Source organism: Drosophila pseudoobscura, chromosome 3 (genome assembly GCF_009870125.1).
Source record: "Drosophila pseudoobscura strain MV-25-SWS-2005 chromosome 3, UCI_Dpse_MV25, whole genome shotgun sequence".
NCBI lineage: Eukaryota > Metazoa > Arthropoda > Insecta > Diptera > Drosophilidae > Drosophila > Drosophila pseudoobscura.
In genome coordinates, this window is record NC_046680.1 from 13,073,993 (window position 1) to 13,091,345 (window position 17,353).

Here is a 17,353-nt window from a genome sequence, read left to right on the forward strand (position 1 = left end):
TCTTTTGTGCTGCTCCACAGAAGGTCACTTGTTTGTGAAATTAGTTTATGTCGTATTTAAGACTAATTTGTATTAAAATTCCTTAGCGAATAATACAATAAATATCATCACAAAGATATCTTTCCATTGCGCTAACTTAAGATTAAAATCAACCTTCCGGGGAAGACATTTAAGTGCACTTGCAACGTAACTCTCACGGTACTACATAAAATGCAAACTCAAGAATAAATTAAAACACGAAAGCTTGGCTTCGTCATCTTTCTAAAAAGCATGCGCGAAATCAGATCCCTGTTTCAGCTACAGCATATGGAATTTGTGGTAGTTGTGGACCTCCACTGGGGGTTAATTCGTCGTCACGGTGATCCCCAGCGGCGGCGACTGCGTTGTTATTGTCGTGGCACCCATATCTTGGGCGGTCCGAGGCAGGTAAGGCTTCGTGCTGGACGTCTGGAACAGGTCCGAGACGTAGTTGGCCTGCAAGTAAGGGAAATTAAATAAACTTCATATTGCAATAACGGAATTTCTAATAAATAAATGCTCCTAAAAGTATGCGATGATTCTAAATCCTTTGCTTCCTTCCTTCTTATCTGTTTAATTGAATCGTTATGGAATGTGGGCGCTTTTCCCTCCATAGCTCGATTTATCCCCCCCTCTGATGAAGCGTGAAATTACAGCCGGACAGCTGCATGCCACAGCTGGTGCTTGCATTGGATGGGATATTAAAAGTCAACCCGAAAGCGTTTTCGTGCCATCGATTGGATTGATTGCCAGCAGAACCACACGCAATCGCATGGCCCCGGGAAGGTGTTGAGTTATGCCAATTTGGAAAATGTTTCCCGTTCACCAATTAAAGTGCCAGTAGCCACCACCAGAGGATAATGAATAGTCGGGGGAATGCTGGATTTGTGATGTTTTAATTGCAATTCTTTACAATGTCCGAGCAAGTGGTAGGATGTCTCTCTGTCTTACTGTTCCTTGCCCTTGGAGGGCCACACTGTATGCCAATCGAACCAATTCTTGGGCAAACAGTAGCTCTAAAAAGATGATGGAAGTGATGCATCAATGAATCTACCCAAAGAACGAGGGGAACTATCACCCTCACTAGGATCATGCCGTGGGTTTTTTAAGGGGGTGGGGGAAGGGAAGGAGCACAAGAATATCATTTACTTACCACAACTAAGGCACACGTGGAGCCAATCAGGGCTCCGGCCAGCACATCGGACCAGTGATGCTTGTAGTCCGAGACGCGGCTCAGAGCCGTATACCATGCAATCATGATGAACACAAACTGGAGAAGGTGACGCAGCAGCTTGGAGCCGTGCCAGGTCATGCGTGACTGCAGATACAGCTGCAAGTGGAAAGGAGAGAAGAGGATGAGGCCTAGAGGACAAAGCCAAGAAGAAAGACAACTTACCGCCATGTAGACCATGGCAAAGAAGGTAAAGCTGGAGTGTCCGCTGGGGAACGAGAGGCGCATCTCTTTGAGCATGCGCGCCGACGAGCCGAGTCCCTGGCAAGTAAACTCCTGGATGTATTTGCCGGCATTCTGGGCATCGTTGCATGTGGTACCGTCTGCGAGGATGGGCTGGCACACCTGTAATCGAATCGCAACGGAAATGAGTACGAGTTTGACTCCGACTTAAGCTGCTTATGGGTGGAGTATTTGTCTTTGTGAGAGACTTCCCCTGCGGATGGATCTCTGCCACATGTGCTGCAAATTAGAGATGGAAATGAGCCAACAGCTGCATCTGCATTGCATTTTGCTGCTCAACTGTTGCCGCACTTCACTAAACAATAGGGCGGCTCTGTGCGACTCCTCTTAGAAGGGGGGACCAGACCAAGCCCGACCAGAGCACCCTCGATCCGATCCCCCCAAAACGATCCCAACGATAAGCTAACAAGCCACTTGCCGCAAGAGAAATGTTTATGAAATAGCCTGACAAGCAGTCAAAATATCATAAATAAACAAAACCACTGGGAATGGCAGATTCAATATTGAATTGGAGTTGAAGTTGAATTGGAAATACTCTGAAGATACTCTCAGCTTTCGAGAGGGTATTTCATTTGGAGTTGCACTCGAAGATCCCTCAATTAAGATATCTGTCTTTCATTTTTAACGTTTTCGAACTGCTCCTTGGATAGAGTATGTATTCCATTTGGAGTTTTGTCACACCAACTGCAGTCACTCCCCTTTTGGACCAGTCTATTAATAACCCTTGCCCCCGCCACATCTTTAGAGTCTTTTTGACTTTGTCTCCAGCACTCGAGATTGAATTTGTCTTCGTTGTCCCCCCGTCAGAGTGTCGCACATGTGGCAGATTAAAATTAATTGGCAATGTCAAAATTGCTAACCAATTGCTAGCCCATTCCAATTCCAGAAAGAACGCGACTTACCGCAATGAAGTGTGGACGCAGTCGCCCGATGGAGTACTTGGCAATGTCCGTCGTTAGCTGACTGACGGCGGCCCCAAAGCCGTAGATGCCGACCTTCTTGTAGCACTCGATCAGCCAGTCGGGCAGCTCGTACTTCATGAAGACATACCGCCGACTGGTGGCATTGCCATTGTCCCGCTTCGCCTTGCACCGCGATATCAGTACCTCAACCGTGAGGATCTAGATACAGAGAAAGAGAGAGATTGATGGTAGTGAGAAACTATTGAGTATTGAGAAACAAGATGGGAGTGGGAGTGGGAGTGATGGTTGAGGGTTTTTCAGTTGTCAGAGTTTCCTGTTAACACCTCGTAAAACCCTTTCTTTGTTTTTTTGGTTTTCTGGAAATCATTAAAATGCGCGCATGCAAATATTTATGGCGTCTGGCATGGAATGGGCTGTGACCCGTATCTAGTCGCATTAGGGCCAGACACATGTTGCTCTAGTTTTAATTGCTGACATGTGGACAGTAAACAGACGCCCGTCTATCCATCTAGCCAGATGGCGCGGGGTTCTTGCATCAGATCCATTCCACTGCTGACAACTGAACTTGAAATGATGGCGCAATCTTCGCTCAAGTATCTCTGATAGCTGCTTGACACAATTTCCACTCCATCCAACTCCCACTCTAACTCTCACTCCCCCCACAATTGGGTTTCCTCGACTTACCACACCAACGGGTATCACCACTCCAATGAAGTACAACATCCAGTTTCGCACTGTGGAGTCGTGGAACGGGTGCTTCAGCGATTCATCGTCGCAGAAGAAACCTCGCTTGTAGGGATCTCCCAGCAGGAAAAACAATAGAATGGGAAAGCCAACTGAAAGCGTAAGAAAAATATATTAGTAGAGAATATTTATCAATTTATCAATATTTAGTAGGTCATCGTCGGGTGTCACATATCTATGGCGGTGGGCCCTGCTGACAGCTGCCTTATGGATGATATGTCCTAAGCTATTGATAACGAAGAGTCCCCTCCTCGATTGACAGCCCGAACGTGCGTGGGGTTTTAATGTGGATCATAAACTAATGAAAGGGAGGAGTTATGTTTGGGGTTCTTCGGTTGTCTAATTAAAAATTCGTTGCCATTAATAATAACTCATCAACGGGGCATACAAATTGTGAGTCGTGCAAGCTGACAAATGGCCAATGGAGCTGGAGATGGAGGGGCCCGCCCGATTGATGGATTGATTAGACGTTCAGCTCAGTGGAGTCCCTGCTCTATGTTTGTTTTACGTTTTGGGTGGAGAGCTCCATTAAAATTGCATTAGGAGCTGTAGTTGTGGTTGCTCTAGTTCCAGCTCTTAATGATGCATGCAACATGCTACCTGCCACGAGCAATGCTCTGCTCTGCTCTGCTTCATCCTCCCTGGCATAAGTCACTGAGGCATGGAAAATGAGAAAGTTCTTGGTCCCGCCGAGTGCTCATTAGGCAGAGAAACAGAACCATAGAGTGGCATGGAGTGCCAGGAGGAATGGACTGCAGTTGCAGTTGCAATTGCAGTCGGGAGACATTTCGAGTGCAGAGTTGGCGACGCTTTGGCCACCAGCACTTGAGGCAGACGACAACTCGTCCCCTCTCTCTTTTTTTTTTAATTGGTTTCTTCTCTTTTCGCCATGCCGATCTTTGTGGTCCAAAAACCCCGAACCGAACCCAATCGAAGAGGCAACAAAGGTGGGTGACACAATGACCCCCTGTCCCTGTCGCAGTCTTTCTTCCCATTCTTCAGCCTGCAGCTGCTTCATCAGGTCCCTAAATCTAGATCAGGCGCATTGTCTGAAGATATTTAACGATCTCTGGGATGGTTCTGTTGCTGGTGCTTCTGCTGCTTTTGGTGCTGGGAATATTACTCTATACGGATGGATTCTTGCAGAGATTAGCGTCATATTACACACAGCAAGTGGCCCATTGTTGGCCAGAGGGAATGCTCTCTCCCTATCTCTTTCGCTGTCTGTAATCCTGTGCTCTTGCCACCCGGTAGCACTAAAATGTTTTTATGACTTTTGCGGCATAGAAAACGAAAGTGTCTGGCCGATATTTCCGAGATACATCTCCATAATCTGGATTAACCAGTGCACCGTTGATAAAACCATTCTCCAAAAAGGAGAAATGGGGGAAAACTATGGAAATTTGTGTGAAATGGAAGAGAAAAACTCTAGAGAATAGTTTTGTTGATGCTTTTTCTCTCGTTCCTCAATTTTTATGAGGGTGACATAAAACGTTTAAAAATGATTATAGGGGGAGCCCACTCTGCTCCCTTTCCAGTCATGCTCATTCCCCTGCTGGTGGTGACTCTTCCACCTCCAGCGGAAATGCTTAATTTAATTCGTGGAGTGGAAACCGTGCGAGGCGTCCCGTGTGTTGCATTCAACCGAATTGTAACGCACCTAGGCCGCATTTTGATAGCAAACAAACGGTACGCTGCTGTCCATTTGGTGTCAAGTTCATTTCAATAATAAAGACGCCGCCACAGCCAAAGCACACAGCACACAGCACACAACACACAACACACAACACACAACATTTACCGTCTAATTGAACCAACAATAGCAACAAATATATAAGCACATATAAGAGCAAGGCATAAACAAATTGTTTGTTAAACAAAGAGGTAGAGCTGAGCCCCACTCAGCCCCATCCAGATTTGGGATAATCTTCACCAAAAGATCATTTTGCCGCCTGCTAAGAACCCCGCCGCACCACCCCGTTCCCATCCCATCCCATGGCGGCATCCATCTTCATGTAAGGAGCCACCGTCGTACGCCGCCCCCCATTTGTGTATCTTTAAGATGCTGCTTTGCCGCACACTTTGCTTTCAAGTTGCCAAATGTTTACCCACTGACGAGAGTCTTATCAGTCTGAGCTGACTGGAAAGTGGAAACATATGTACTTTCCACTCCAAATCTGACCTCCAATAGCGGGGACAAATGTCTAATTAAAGCGTCTGACTTGCACTTGCCACAGTCGTCGGACTAATTAGACATGACGGAAGTCAAATTAAAGACAATTAATGCAAAAAATGAAGACAAACTAACAGCAGACTCTGGGCCAGCGGATTGGCTTAAAGATGACTGACAACAGACCTCAGAATCATGCCCTACCCGCCTTAATTGATTCGATTGGGCGGGTAAAGGACAATGAAAGAAGCTCCAAGAAATATGATTATTCCTTCAGCAGAAACGATAACTTCTGATCGATCAAGAAGCCAGAGCCCCGAACCCAGGCCGACAGACTACAGGTATGAGAAATATTGATTTGGGTTCTGCAGACGATTTCCCGCATGACTGCCACACCGTTGGCTATCAATGCAGTTTTTTGGAATTACCAGGAACACTCGTTTTCCCAGGGCACATCCATACACCCGCATCCCCGCACCCCCGCTGCACCCGCTGCACAGGTACAGAAAACAGTGCCCTTCTCTGACAGGCCATGAGTCATGGGTCGGCCGTGGGCTTGCTGGCAATTAAATGTTCATTACTTTTCTGTCCAAGAAAACTGTAGCGAAAAAAACCAATGAAAAATCAACATCATCCGATATTTTTGTATCTCTAAATCGGTGCTGTGGTGCATCTATTGTTGCCCTGCATCTGTATCTGTATCTGTGCGTGTCTGTTTGTTGTTGCATGGAAGGTAAACACCAACAATGAAACAACAATTGCCTCATGCCTAAAATACAGCCCAAAATGCCTTGCATAAATATTATTCTTTCTACTTAGTTTTTGGTCAAATGAAATGAAGGAATTTTCCCCACCGAACCACACAATCACGCTCAATAAATTATTGAAGCGGCTGAGAGGCATAGACGACCCCCAAAATGGATTTCTGTATATTTTATGGGTTTAATGACTCCCCCAACCCCCGGGAGAAAGGTGGTGGAGACGGGAAAAGTGTGTGCCACCGCTCGTTCGCATTCAATTAACGTCAAAGGGAGTCGTCGCTTTGGGTTTGGTTCGTCTTGAGGTTGAGGTTGTGGTTGTGGTTGGGGATTGTTTTGTTAAGTGCCACCGACACTCTCCCTATGTCTGGGATCACTTTATCAGCGTCAGAATCAATTTACACCCAAAGATCATTTGACGACAGAAGATAGAAAAGCATCTTCGTCGACCCACTAAAAACCAGATTTCCAAATGGCCCACAAAATGCAGTCCGGCATACTTTCGGCCAGATATTTTGGTATTTTGTAAAAGATTAAACTAATTGGAATTTATTTGGAAACCAAAACGAATCGAAGTGTTTCGTGTATCGTGTTTGTTGTTTGTTGACTGTTTCCATGGTTTCTATTAATTTATTTTAAGAACTCTTGTCGGAGGTTTTCCATTAGCTTTTAAGTTAACAAATCGATAAAGGAAATTGAATTTTCGATTATAGATTAATTCAATATGCGCACGGCAAGAGTTTTTCAGATTACGAGACTCCAAAAAAAATCATGGTCGCTATTGCCCCGGTTGTCTGGAGCTTATCTATTCGTATTCGTGTTTGCACTTTTTTTGGGTAATCTATTTTGATAGCCCAGAGAAGGCTTTATTGTCCCCGTCTCCTTTTGTTTTATGAGCAAAATACTTATGCGGATGATTCATTTGGGGACCTGGATTTATTCACGGGATCTCTTAAAGGGTCTTGTTATGAGTCAAGCTTTGCGAAAGTTTTCCTGCTACCTGCCACATGTGTCACGCAGGGGTACGATCGGTTGGGTAACACAATAAGGCCATAAATTCGGGCCGAGGTCTATGGCTGATTGGAACGATCGACAACTCGTACTCGTGTGTATGCTTCATATCAGTTAGACAAATATGGCGGCTGACTTTGTATGTGATGTAGTGCCAACTGCAAAAGTCTACAGATCTGTTTTGGGTAAGCGGTGAATCATCCATCCACCACCCCGCCTTGGAGGTAATCAGGAGAGCGAACGGACGGTCGAACGTGTTCTCAGGTAAGCTCTCAGTCAAACCGGTTGCGGTACAATGCAAGCTATTGATAGCTCTGGCTCTTGCCTCTTATTTTCATTGCTGTCGTTGCTTTTTATACCCCGTAATCGTGGAGTGCAAGCCACTCTTATACTTAGACCATGAAGTATGTATATTCCTGATCAGCCGATTTGGCGTATCTTCTGAAGCTACATCTTATATTTATCCGAAACGATTGATGGGCAGGGTGTCTACATCTTCGTCGCCCCAAAATCGAGTCTTTTATATTCGTTTTCTTTTAGATTTTAAAACACAAAATGCTGATAATGTTTGAGCTGAAGAGAACTGCTGATTGTGAAATGCACAACAACTCCTCCGCCAGCGTTTCCGCCACAGAGCTCCCAGCTCCCCTCCCCCGGACCCAGAGACAGCCCCACTGCAGGTTGTCCACCTTTTGGCTGACACAGTTTACTTGCGCTTTGGCTTTTGTTTAAACAAAAGGTAGGTGAGGCTCTTCAGCGGTGTGCAAACAGGGAAATAAACATAAGTCAGCAATAACAATTGTTGCGTTTGACGTGACAAATGATTTAAATACAGAAAAAGATAGATATTTACTAAACATGCGGTTGAATACGCATTAATATTGAATCACATTTTTAACTGCTTATCTATAAATTATGTAAAGAAATCGAACAACAAAAACAAAAACTGCCGCACGAGACGGCAGTTCAAGAGAACGAGGAGAGCATTGCTTTGCCGAAGAGAGCTTTTGCGCTCAATTACATACACATCAAGAGAACACGAAAACTAAACGAAACGAAAGAAAAATAAACATTGCGGCAGCAAATAAACATTCCGTATTTACTTGAAGACGTTCCCATTGAATTTCAGGGCAATCAAGTCGAAATGTGATACATACATTGTGTACATGTGGGATCAGGTGAATTAAGCTTACCGCAGAGTAAAATTAAAATGTCCAGACCCACGCGGCACAAGATTCTCTTATTTGTGTCCATGTTTTCGCGTTGCTCTTGCTGTTGCTGCTGCTGCTGCTGGTTCTCTTCTGCCTCCTGGAGACGCACCTCGACCAAGTTGCTGTAGTGGTTGTTATTGTTGCTATGATTATTGTTGTTAACAACCGAAACCGTCGACTGTCTGGTGTCGGCCACGTTAGCTTCTGTATCGGCACTCAATTGACTGGGCGGCCGCCGGAGCGGTGTTGTCTCGCTAACGGAAGATTCGTTACTCATTTTGGTGCTTTTGGGTGTAAAAACAGTTGATGCAAAAGCTTGCTTGCCCCAAGCTTTTCTCGTTTCTTTATCTCTCTCGCGTTCGCGCTTTTTGCCGCTTGCTGGCAGTGAACTTGAGCTTAAGGCGCTTTCGACTTGACTCTCTCGGGCGAAGGTAGAAATTCCGAACTCACGTCATAGCCAGCCTCTGGCACGGATCATGTGGAAAGATAGAGATAAATGTATTATGAGTAAATAATAAAATGTTGAATAATGGTAAAGACGAGACGGAAGAGGGGGCATTGCGTGAGTAATGCGGCGGCGCGGATTCCCTAACGATAAAACAGACAGCTGAGACGATTCTTCCTTTTCCCTTTTCCCCACTCTGATTCATAAAAATTGTACATGTGGATGCATGTGTGTGTAAATCTTGATTGAAGAACTTTACGATTTATTAACACTCGACTGGAAAAAACAAGCGAGTTCTCAGACGGGTTAAGTGACGTCTATTCAAACGAGCAATCAACTTTCAATTTTTATTCAATTTAAGACTTGAGATTCCTCCACTCCTTTCCTCGAACATCTCGTTACGAGTATTCCTGGAACCTTGGGTATCCATTCAATAGAGCATCCACTGTAGGCACTCTACAGCATGAACTGCCATTCTTTCGTTCTCTTCTAGAACCTCGTGAATTTCTATAATTTTGCGCAATCAACTCGGCCATCAACGGGGCGTTGTAATGACCAACTAGGGGCAAGCCAACTGCTTCAGGTTCAACAAGGCCCCTTAATTTGACAAAACCCCAAGTGGCAAACGTCTGTCAGATTCTCAGCAATGCAATGCTCCACTGTGCACGATCCGTTCAGAAGGAGCAAGAGCCCACTCATTGGTGAGAGGAGGGGATGGAAATCGAAGTTGTCAGCTTCGATTATGGCCGGGCCAAGGCAGCCAGAGCCATGGCAATCCTCCATTCGATCAGACAACGACTATTTATAGATAGCAAAGAGGACTTCTGCCCACTTTGGTGTCTTCTAGAGCACTGTTTTATGGATGCTCCGCACCAGAGTCAACTGGTTGGCTGCTTCAGATCCCCTGATGAATGTTTTCCCTCTGAGGGGAATGCATCTTAATTAAAATACAACAACAACAACCACAACAGGTGAAGAATACTCATTTAAACTCCGATAACATCTGACCTGGTCGGGAGCGTGCCTCCACGCACTTGAGATTGTTCTGTTTGCGATTATTTTCTTTAATTGTCAACTCCCGGAAATAAAAAATTCCCATTAGTCGGGGCTAAAAATACCCTGCAGATGGCACAGAGGCGTTGCAGTAGACCCCCTTTGAAATTGTTGACCCATAAATGCACGATTAATCTTGCTTTTATTTCGGCAAATCTTCTCCATATCTTATCGCGGGCGTTTATGATATCAAAAAGCGGGGAGGGGTTTGATAGCTGTATCGTAAAATATCACAAAATGTGTTTATGACAAACTAATTTACTTTGAATTATTGTTGTGTAAGTTGGTTACGATTTAGTCATGATTTAATGGAAAAAGGGTTTAACATGTGTTTATAGTAAAAGAATCAAGGGGTTTGTAAAGTGAAAAGATTTATATGGAGTGTACTTTGTTGTTTAGAAACAGTACATATTTGGAGAATTTCAAGATCTGTTCACGCTTGGATCTAATTTACGATCAATTACGATGTAATGATCTGGCTTCGATTTATTTACAGAATTAATCGGAACCCAGGGGATCGGAGATTTTGAAACAGAAATTCTACTAAATCTTTCACAGGCAGACAGTTGAAGAAAATACTGGCGCTTCGGGCAGACTTTTCCTTTTCATAAGGCAGCCACTCAACAGTCAGTTTTTCCTCAATCTGCCAAATCATATCCATCTTTCAACTTAAGGCTATTTATATTATTCAATGATCTTTCCACAGGGCAATAAATTTCACGCGTTTAGCATATCAAAGGATATGTCATGTTCACCGGGATTACAAGATCAACACGAAGGAGAGGCAGTTGAAGGTCTTTCCCTCCCACTCTGCCTCTCCTTTACCCCTGCCCATTTGCATAAACAAGTTGAACGATTAACCGATCTCGGGCAACGACCACAAGCTGAGCCTTCTCCTCTCCAAGACTGCCTCTTGCCCTCCGCCCCGCCTCGTCCATTTTTGAATATCTTTTTTGGAATCCATATTTCAGACAGCACATGGCGCGAATTAAGGTCAAGCTGCAGCGGCGCCTGTTTATCCAAAATGGAAAATGAATTTAAAAATCAAGATACGCATAAGTATCGCCAAGTGTAATTATCATAATTTATATAAACAGCAGGAGAAATATATAAACCCAGCGCCGGGTGGCCCACAAGTGACTTTCCACCGGAATATGGAAATTCAAACTCATCCAAAAAGAGCGCCACGTTCAATTATACAATCCATGGATCCATGGATCGTCTCAAATTCAGGCTGTACTTTGCAGACAACCTGTCGACGCGTCGACGGAAGGAAAATCGATGCCAGTCCCACCAAAACCACCGAACCCACCGGTGTATGTAAAGTGCATGTTTATTTGCTTTGTTAATGAACATTTTTCATTTTTCAATGCACTTTTATTCCGGCTAAGATCAGCAGAAGTTGGCCACCATTTACACGCGCCTGACAACGAAATCGAATACTACAAAATACGTTGAAGTGGCAAAATATATTGGTAGGAAAAAGAGTTGAGTTGCTAGCCGTAATATGAGAGGCGATGGTTGTTTTTATGGAAAGGAGGAACCCGCCATTGACTGGGGCTTTTCTCTACTGAACTCCGAAGATTATTTCTTGAAGAAAGTCACAATTTACTACTCCAGAAATCGGAATGTGATTTTTGTAAAAGGAATCGTATGAATAGTAGGAAAAATCTCCCCATAGCTTGCAAAAATCCCTCAAAAATAGTTGATGGACAGGGAGCAATGTAAACTATTTCATTTTGAATAATATTGAGACTTCCATCACAATTCCAATCCGAATGTTTATTGGACGAATCGTGTAATGGCTTATACTTTGGCACATGGCCAATACAGTTTTCCATGCCATCATCTGGCAGTGAGCAAGTGGAAGGAAAACTCTGATCGAACGTGAGGCATTCCACGGGATTGATTAACTAATAAATAAAGACCAGGCCGGGCACCATGAAAAGCCACACAAACACACATTCACAGTGTGTCGGCATTTTCGGGCAAACAAAAATTGTATTCCCCTTTTGCGTTTCAATAATTGATAAGCTATCGATGAGAGTGCCGCGAGTGCACTCCGAGTATGGCAAGAGGATGAGGCGGCTTAGTTGATTTCCGCATGGAACAGGGCCATAAAGTGTATTTCCGAATAGCAAATACGCAAAAGAACCCAAGAGGTAGGAGGGGGCTATGGCGAAAATCGATTTTAAACCAAACAAAAGAGACCGACTCCCACGCAATCGATAAGCGAATTTCCTTTCCCATTCCCGCGTTTTCACCTGCAAAAATGTATGAATTTCCACACACTCACACTCACCCACTGGCACACTCAAGCATTTGATGTGCATTCGATTTTCATTTGTTTACGTGACCGCCAAATTTGGAGGCGGTGGAGCACTTTTGTGTTTGCCGGCCAAGCCAAGCAAATCAATAAAATCGAGAGGTAACAAATATGGCTATATCCATCCGCTCCATGAATAATTCGGCGCCACAAATAAACACTTTCTTTGTATATTTTTGCGTACTTTTGTATAATTGATTTACCTTTTGCCAAAGGAACGTAAATAAATGCGAAACCTTTTCGTTAAGCAGGCCTTGCTTGCGCCGTCATCGTTAGGTCTGATTTGTACACTTCTTTTAAACAATTCGATTTCCCACGAATTGAATATCAGCACTGGTATTATATAGTATACGACCGATTCGTAGTGGGATCTGTCAGAGTTAGCGGGACACAGAATCAGAAATTTATACACATCCGAGCACGAAAGCAGAAAACAGGCGAGTGTGGAGATAAGATTGCCGTTTGCCAGTCAGTTGCCAGTGTTTCAGTCGCAGGCGGAACGAGAATTGCGACAGAAGAGAGCAGAGAATAAATACTCTCTCTGTTATCGCAACGAAACGTTATGGAAGTGGAATGCAGAAAGGAGAGGTCAAAGGTAATTTATAGAAGAGCTTTTGTAATGGTCTTTTAGGCAGGGTTTTCTGGGGCAACATTGCGGTGGCATTTATAGAACTTGCGCAATCTGGTTGTAAATACTTATCCCCATTATGTTATTTCGCGTTTTGGCTATGGGGAGCATCCCTTACAGCCCTAGAAAGCTCATTAGTCATAAGTCTACTAATAAGTTCATTAATTAATTAAATTTACAATCAATGTGAACCCTTTCTCTAATGGAATTTATCAAGGATTCAATACAATAAAGGCCATCACAAGAACCTACAACACCTTTGCATTCACCCTCCAACCCTTAAAAGTTCTTTCCGAAACTCTATACACTGTTCCATTCCCAAATCGTGGACTGATCAGAGAGAGCGACAGAAAGCGAGAGAGAGTGTGTTCTGTTTTTATACCCTGTACTAAAAGAGCATATCAGATCTGTGCAGATGTATGCAACAGCCAGAAGGAATCCTTTGCGTAGGCAATTGGAAAGAGAGAGAGAGAGAGAGGCAGGGAGATATTCGGCTCATAACAGATTGACATTATAACACAACTAGCTTCCTCTCCTTCCCTGTTTGTTTCTGTTTTCCATATCCCATGACAAGCGCAGCGCAAGCCAAATTAAGAGACCCCTCCACCACCATAAATACAGAGAAAGAGAGAGAGCATGCGGCACTAATAGGCTCCGAGACCAATTCAGGCGTTTATACCGATTGAGTGCTGAGACTGAGTATCATAGTGTCGGGACACTTACCGACTCGTTTGTTATTTAAACAATTCGTTTCCATGCAGTGGCTGCGGCTGCGACTGTGGCGATGGTGGTCTGCTTTTCCAGTTTCATTCCATTTTCACCAGCCGAGCGGTTCGCGTCGGTGCATGTCGCTTGCATTCGGTTAACGGTACATCTTCGTGAGGTTTCGATCGTCGGCATTCCCGTCGCTGCGCATGCGAAGGAGAGCCCGCAACGCATAGAAAAGTAGCAACAAGAACATCTTCGGAGAGGAGAGAAAAATGTGCAAGCAAACAAACAAAAATCGAGTGCGAATGGAGAAATGCAAGTGCAAATAATGGAACAGATTTTTTCGAGCGTACAAACAATGTATTTGGCTTTGCGCGTCGCCAGCAGTATTTGTTCAAAATTTTGACTCGGTCTTGGTCGATTGCAATCGCTCATCGCTTACGCAATTCCCTTACCCACCAACTACTACTACTTACCACTCCCCTCGGAGCCGCTAAGAAAACGCCGACTTTACAGCATTATCGATTCGTTGGTGCAACCCAAAAATCAGCCACCGCCACCGTCGACGCTTATCACAGAAAGTGCCTTACTTTGTAAGACCCAACTGAATTATTGCCGATACGAATACCAAGGAAACGCTGAAACTCTTACCCAAAACAAACAGAGGAGCGTCCCGTCCCGTCCATTAGCACATACTCGAAGAAATCTCTCCGGTCGCGAGGATTATTCAAATATTTGTATCGCACTGTGCTAGTACGTTTGTGTGTGTCTGCCGCTGATAAGATGACCACCAAGGCGGTGTCCAGGTGCAATAGAGCCATAAATTGAGGCCACGTTCAAGCTCACTCCCAGTGCTCCCCCATTAGATAAACCCTCCGATACCATACCCCCTCCTGATAACACCGCAGCCTCAGAATGAGTAGCCTGCGTCCGGGCAGCGTTTGCGATACAACGCCGCTGCAGCGCTTCGAGAGCCAGAGCAGCAGCGGGGAGGAGCCATCGTCTCCAACGGCAGCCAGCATCATAGCCGCCGCCGCTGCAGCCGCATCTTCGGCCACACCGACATCGACATCCAATCCCCACAATCTCAACAACAACAACAATGTAAAACTTGATTTACAGCTGCCGACATTCGTTGGAAGCTCGGGCACAGGCCTGGGAAGTGGACTGGTAACCGGACCAGGATCCATTGTCCCCGGCAAGAGGCCGCTGCGAGGTCCGAAGAAGATTCTTGGACGTATTCTGCTGGACTTGTGTATGCTTAGCTGCGGTAAGTGGGGAAGAGTTCACCTGTGGGGCAGCGGGAAAGGGGCTTCTCAGGGCACACATCAAAGGGTGGGAGCTACAGGAAGTGCTATATAACTTCCTGTTAGAAATATGTTCTCTTATAACAAAGAGTGGTTATTGATGGCCTTTATTAGATGGTAAAGGCAAATATATGTAGGTAGGAATCGAAATAGGTTCCAGTAGAGATTTTCCCTACACTCTGATTTAAGAGAGAGAGAGAGAACTTTAAACTTTTACAAATAAAAACTTCATAATGCATTTTTTAAAAAGAAACCCCATTCGAGTTGCTCCCATTTCCAGTGAAGAATTGAATTTCTTTTCTAATCTAAGTTCCGAATAAATCAATTTTGATGGAGGGAGCTCTAGCACAATAGCCTCTCCATCACGGCTATCACGTCTGCCCCCTTTCACACGTTTTATGATCTGTTATCATGTGTCAGCAATTGATCTCTTGCACTTGCAAGTCATTCCACCCATGCCACTTCTGAATCAATCACGCAGCCGCCTAAGATGTTTTCTGGTGCGAGAATGGGCCACAGATGGGGTTCTATCTATTATACATACTGTATTTACCGTATGTATAAATATCTATTGTATCTGAGGTGAGCAAGCGCCGCATTGTTTCCTCTCTGAGGATCAGATGCGAAATGAAAACATTTCCAAATTGTTTTAAAATGCTTCCAGCAGTGTTTATTGATGATGGTGTTCCCTTGTGGCTTTTCGCTGTATGTATTAGTGTTTCAATGTTTTTATAATGAACAGACAGTTTTCGACCAAGCAAACCCTAAACAGAAGAAAACCAAAAACATATTCGCGCATCGAGTTTGGTCTGATTTATTTTATTCAATTTGTGGCAAGTTCTCATTTAGCAGGGGGAGAATTTGATTGTATTGTACCCGTTTCCATGTAAAAATCAGCAGCCACATAGTCATCATCACCATCACCATCACCATCACCATCACCATCACCATGGTCTGTGTTGTTTACCCAAGTCCAATTAAGGCTGGATCAGCAGACCTTGCTATCATGAATTGGACACCATTGCGATTGCCCGCTGCTGGGCCACCCACTGGATGGGAAATCTCAAATAGCACTGGGCAGAATATCAAATACCACATGCTACATCCTTCCATGCTAGTGCCATACCCTGATTTTCCATCTCTTTGCAGTGGGTTTGCCTATGCTGGGTTTTTCCTTGTGGGGCGAGCCCTTCAAGCGCGGCTTCTTCTGCAACGACACGTCCCTGAAGCACCCCTACAAGCACTCCACCATACGCAGCTGGATGCTGTACCTCATGTGTGGCGCTCTGCCCGTGGTTTTGGTGAGCCGAATGCACTTTTATTTGTATTCTTTTGATGACTAATTGGTTTACTTTCCACCAGATTATCCTCGTGGAGTTCTTCAGGGGGCAGGACAAGCGCTTGCATGGCACTTATAAGAGCCAGAAGACCAGGACTGGCAGTGGCTATCATCTCTGTCACCTGGAACTGCCCTATTGGCTGCTGGAGTGCTACCGCAAGATTGGCGTCTTCATATTTGGCCTCGGCGTCGAGCAATTGACTGCGAATATAGCCAAGTATGCCATTGGAAGGCTTAGACCGCACTTTTTCACTGTAAGCAGAATGGAACTCTCTCAAAGAATATTTTTACTGATTTGTCTATGTTTTTGTTGTATATGTATATTGTAGCTCTGTCAGCCCGTTCTCTGGGATGGGAGCAATTGCAGTCATCCGATGAATGCCGGCCGTTACATCGAAGAGTTCACCTGTGGGGCAGCGGACATGAATGCCAAGAGGATCAAGGATATGAGTCTATCGTTCCCCAGCGGGCATGCCAGTTTCGCATTCTATGCCATGCTCTATACAGCAGTAGGTTCTCTTGATTATTATAAAGAAATAACATCCATTAATTAATATATTTTCGTGTTTCTCCCTGAAGATCTACTTGCAGCGCCGCATGCATTGGCCCAGGCTCAGAATGGTGCAACACTTCGTGCAGTTCCTGCTGCTCACGTTCGCCTGGTACACGGCCCTTACGCGCATCTCCGACTACAAGCATCATTGCTCCGATGTTTTGGCAGGAGCCGGCATTGGTATTACATATGCCATTATTGTGGTGAGTGTTACCAAGATATGCCAATGATTATAGTGGTTTTTAATCCTTGCCATGCTTTGCAGACCTCGACAATGTGGTAGGCAAGACGATTCTTTTCGCGGGGGTTCCAAACCGCCGCTACCCACCGCGCTGGCCTGCGATCTATCGCTTTAAGATGTTTCATCTAGTGGAAATTCAGTTTTACCTTTGTCTCAAATATGACCATCTCTAGAATATAAGCCACATATTTATCTACGATATATGTATGTCTGAGTGCACGTTTCAACCATTTTACTTAATAAATTTCAGTATAATATGTTTTAACATTATTCCATTCTTTTTTCAATTGATTTATAACTGGGCACAAGAACAAAATTAACTTTTGACAGGCAGACGTTAGCATCTCTTAATTGCATTCATAGGAATGTATTCCATATTCTGAGTAATGATTGGAGTTTTCTACGATACTGATTGTATGAAAGCCCCCAGTCAATTATTGTTTG

The 17,353-nt window shown here is 44.5% G+C and overlaps 2 protein-coding genes across 5 annotated transcripts; one reads left to right on the top strand and one right to left on the bottom strand.

The window, feature by feature from the left end:
• Positions 1-40: 40 nt before the first annotated feature.
• wun (wunen) lies at positions 41-12,475 on the bottom strand. Of its 2 annotated transcripts, none has more exons than XM_001361034.4 (7): positions 12,337-12,475; positions 8,292-8,773; positions 3,100-3,251; positions 2,395-2,613; positions 1,415-1,594; positions 1,172-1,348; positions 41-474 (listed from the first exon to the last, which is right to left on the bottom strand). In XM_001361034.4, the coding sequence occupies exons 2-7, from the start codon at positions 8,584-8,586 to the stop codon at positions 343-345; spliced, it is 1,155 nt and encodes a 384-aa protein (XP_001361071.3). In that variant the 5' UTR covers positions 8,587-8,773; positions 12,337-12,475; the 3' UTR covers positions 41-342. The 2 variants fall into 2 exon arrangements, with proteins under 2 accessions (XP_001361071.3, XP_004444226.2); XM_004444169.3 differs by lacking the exon at positions 41-474 and adding an exon at positions 896-1,034.
• A 118-nt stretch (positions 12,476-12,593) lies between these two features.
• On the top strand, positions 12,594-17,179 carry wun2 (wunen-2). 3 transcript variants are annotated; one of them, XM_015184507.2, is made up of 7 exons: positions 12,594-12,728; positions 14,592-14,739; positions 15,926-16,077; positions 16,139-16,369; positions 16,445-16,624; positions 16,695-16,871; positions 16,934-17,179. In XM_015184507.2, the coding sequence occupies exons 1-7, from the start codon at positions 12,696-12,698 to the stop codon at positions 16,949-16,951; spliced, it is 939 nt and encodes a 312-aa protein (XP_015039993.2). In that variant the 5' UTR covers positions 12,594-12,695; the 3' UTR covers positions 16,952-17,179. The 3 variants fall into 3 exon arrangements, with proteins under 3 accessions (XP_015039993.2, XP_015039992.2, XP_002138552.2); XM_015184506.2 differs by lacking the exon at positions 14,592-14,739 and having other exon boundaries at positions 12,603-12,728; XM_002138516.4 differs by lacking the exon at positions 12,594-12,728 and having other exon boundaries at positions 13,560-14,739.
• The last annotated feature ends 174 nt before the right edge of the window (positions 17,180-17,353 follow it).